The sequence below is a fragment of the Cetorhinus maximus genome, chromosome 31 (genome assembly GCF_964194155.1).
Source record: "Cetorhinus maximus chromosome 31, sCetMax3.hap1.1, whole genome shotgun sequence".
Taxonomy (NCBI): domain Eukaryota; kingdom Metazoa; phylum Chordata; class Chondrichthyes; order Lamniformes; family Cetorhinidae; genus Cetorhinus; species Cetorhinus maximus.
In genome coordinates, this window is record NC_135909.1 from 8,748,166 (window position 1) to 8,749,103 (window position 938).

The following is a 938-nucleotide window of genomic DNA, read 5'->3' on the forward strand; positions in this document are numbered from 1 at the left end:
CTGGAGAGGGGCTTTGGAAAATGTATTTCCTGATTGTAGGAAGGAGGCTAATGATTGGTGGAGAAACCTAAATGTGATTGGTCAATTTATCTATCCAATCAGAAAATCACAAAATAAGAAGACGTTTTGTTTTAAAAATGTCCAATCAGAATCATTGCTCCCCCATTCCTCATTAGCATATATCTGTCAGACTGTCTATATAATGAGCGGACGGAAGGGGTTTGGTTTATTTCAGTGTCTGAAATTGAGATTGAAGATGGTTGAAGAGAAGAAGAAACCAGTTGCTAAGAAGGGCGCCAAGAAAGCGGTGAATAAACCGGCAGGAAAGGGCGGCAAGAAGCGGCGAAAGTCGAGGAAGGAGAGTTACTCCATCTACATCTACAAAGTGATGAAGCAGGTTCACCCCGACACCGGCATCTCCTCCAAGGCCATGAGCATCATGAACTCGTTCGTGAGCGATATTTTCGAGCGCATCGCGGGTGAGGCTTCCCGCCTGGCCCATTACAACAAGCGCAGCACCATCAGCTCCCGGGAGATCCAGACCGCCGTGCGCCTGCTGCTGCCCGGGGAACTGGCCAAGCACGCCGTGTCGGAAGGGACAAAAGCGGTGACCAAGTACACCAGCTCCAAGTAAAACCCCACAACTCCCTGAAAAACATTAAAAACACAACGGCTCTTTTAAGAGCCACACACAACCTCCCTGAAAAAGCTATATGATTTCTTTGTTTCCAATTTATGATTTTAATATTAAGCGTTTCGAATTGTCTAATTGTTATTCTGATTTTGTCTCAATCAGAGATTCTCGGTCATGTAGATTTAACCCTCGTTCAATTATTGGGTCTCGTTAGTAATGCCCCATGAATTAATGACTTGCCGTTTGCGCTTTGTTCTTAGACGCGTTCATATTCGGCCCCTTTCCCTGGTTTTGGAGAGAGAGA

General features: G+C 45.5%; 1 protein-coding gene across 1 annotated transcript; it reads left to right on the forward strand.

Annotated features, from left to right (window-relative positions):
• The first annotated feature begins 230 nt into the window (after nt 1-230).
• On the forward strand, nt 231-938 carry LOC144670358 (histone H2B-like). Its single transcript, XM_078532835.1, has one exon. The coding sequence runs from the start codon at nt 257-259 to the stop codon at nt 632-634; it is 378 nt and encodes a 125-aa protein (XP_078388961.1). The 5' UTR covers nt 231-256; the 3' UTR covers nt 635-938.

Bases quoted from the DNA above. Each gene is read 5' to 3' on its own strand.
- LOC144670358 (XM_078532835.1), top strand. From the start codon at position 257: ATGGTTGAAGAGAAGAAGAAACCAGTTGCTAAGAAGGGCGCCAAGAAA.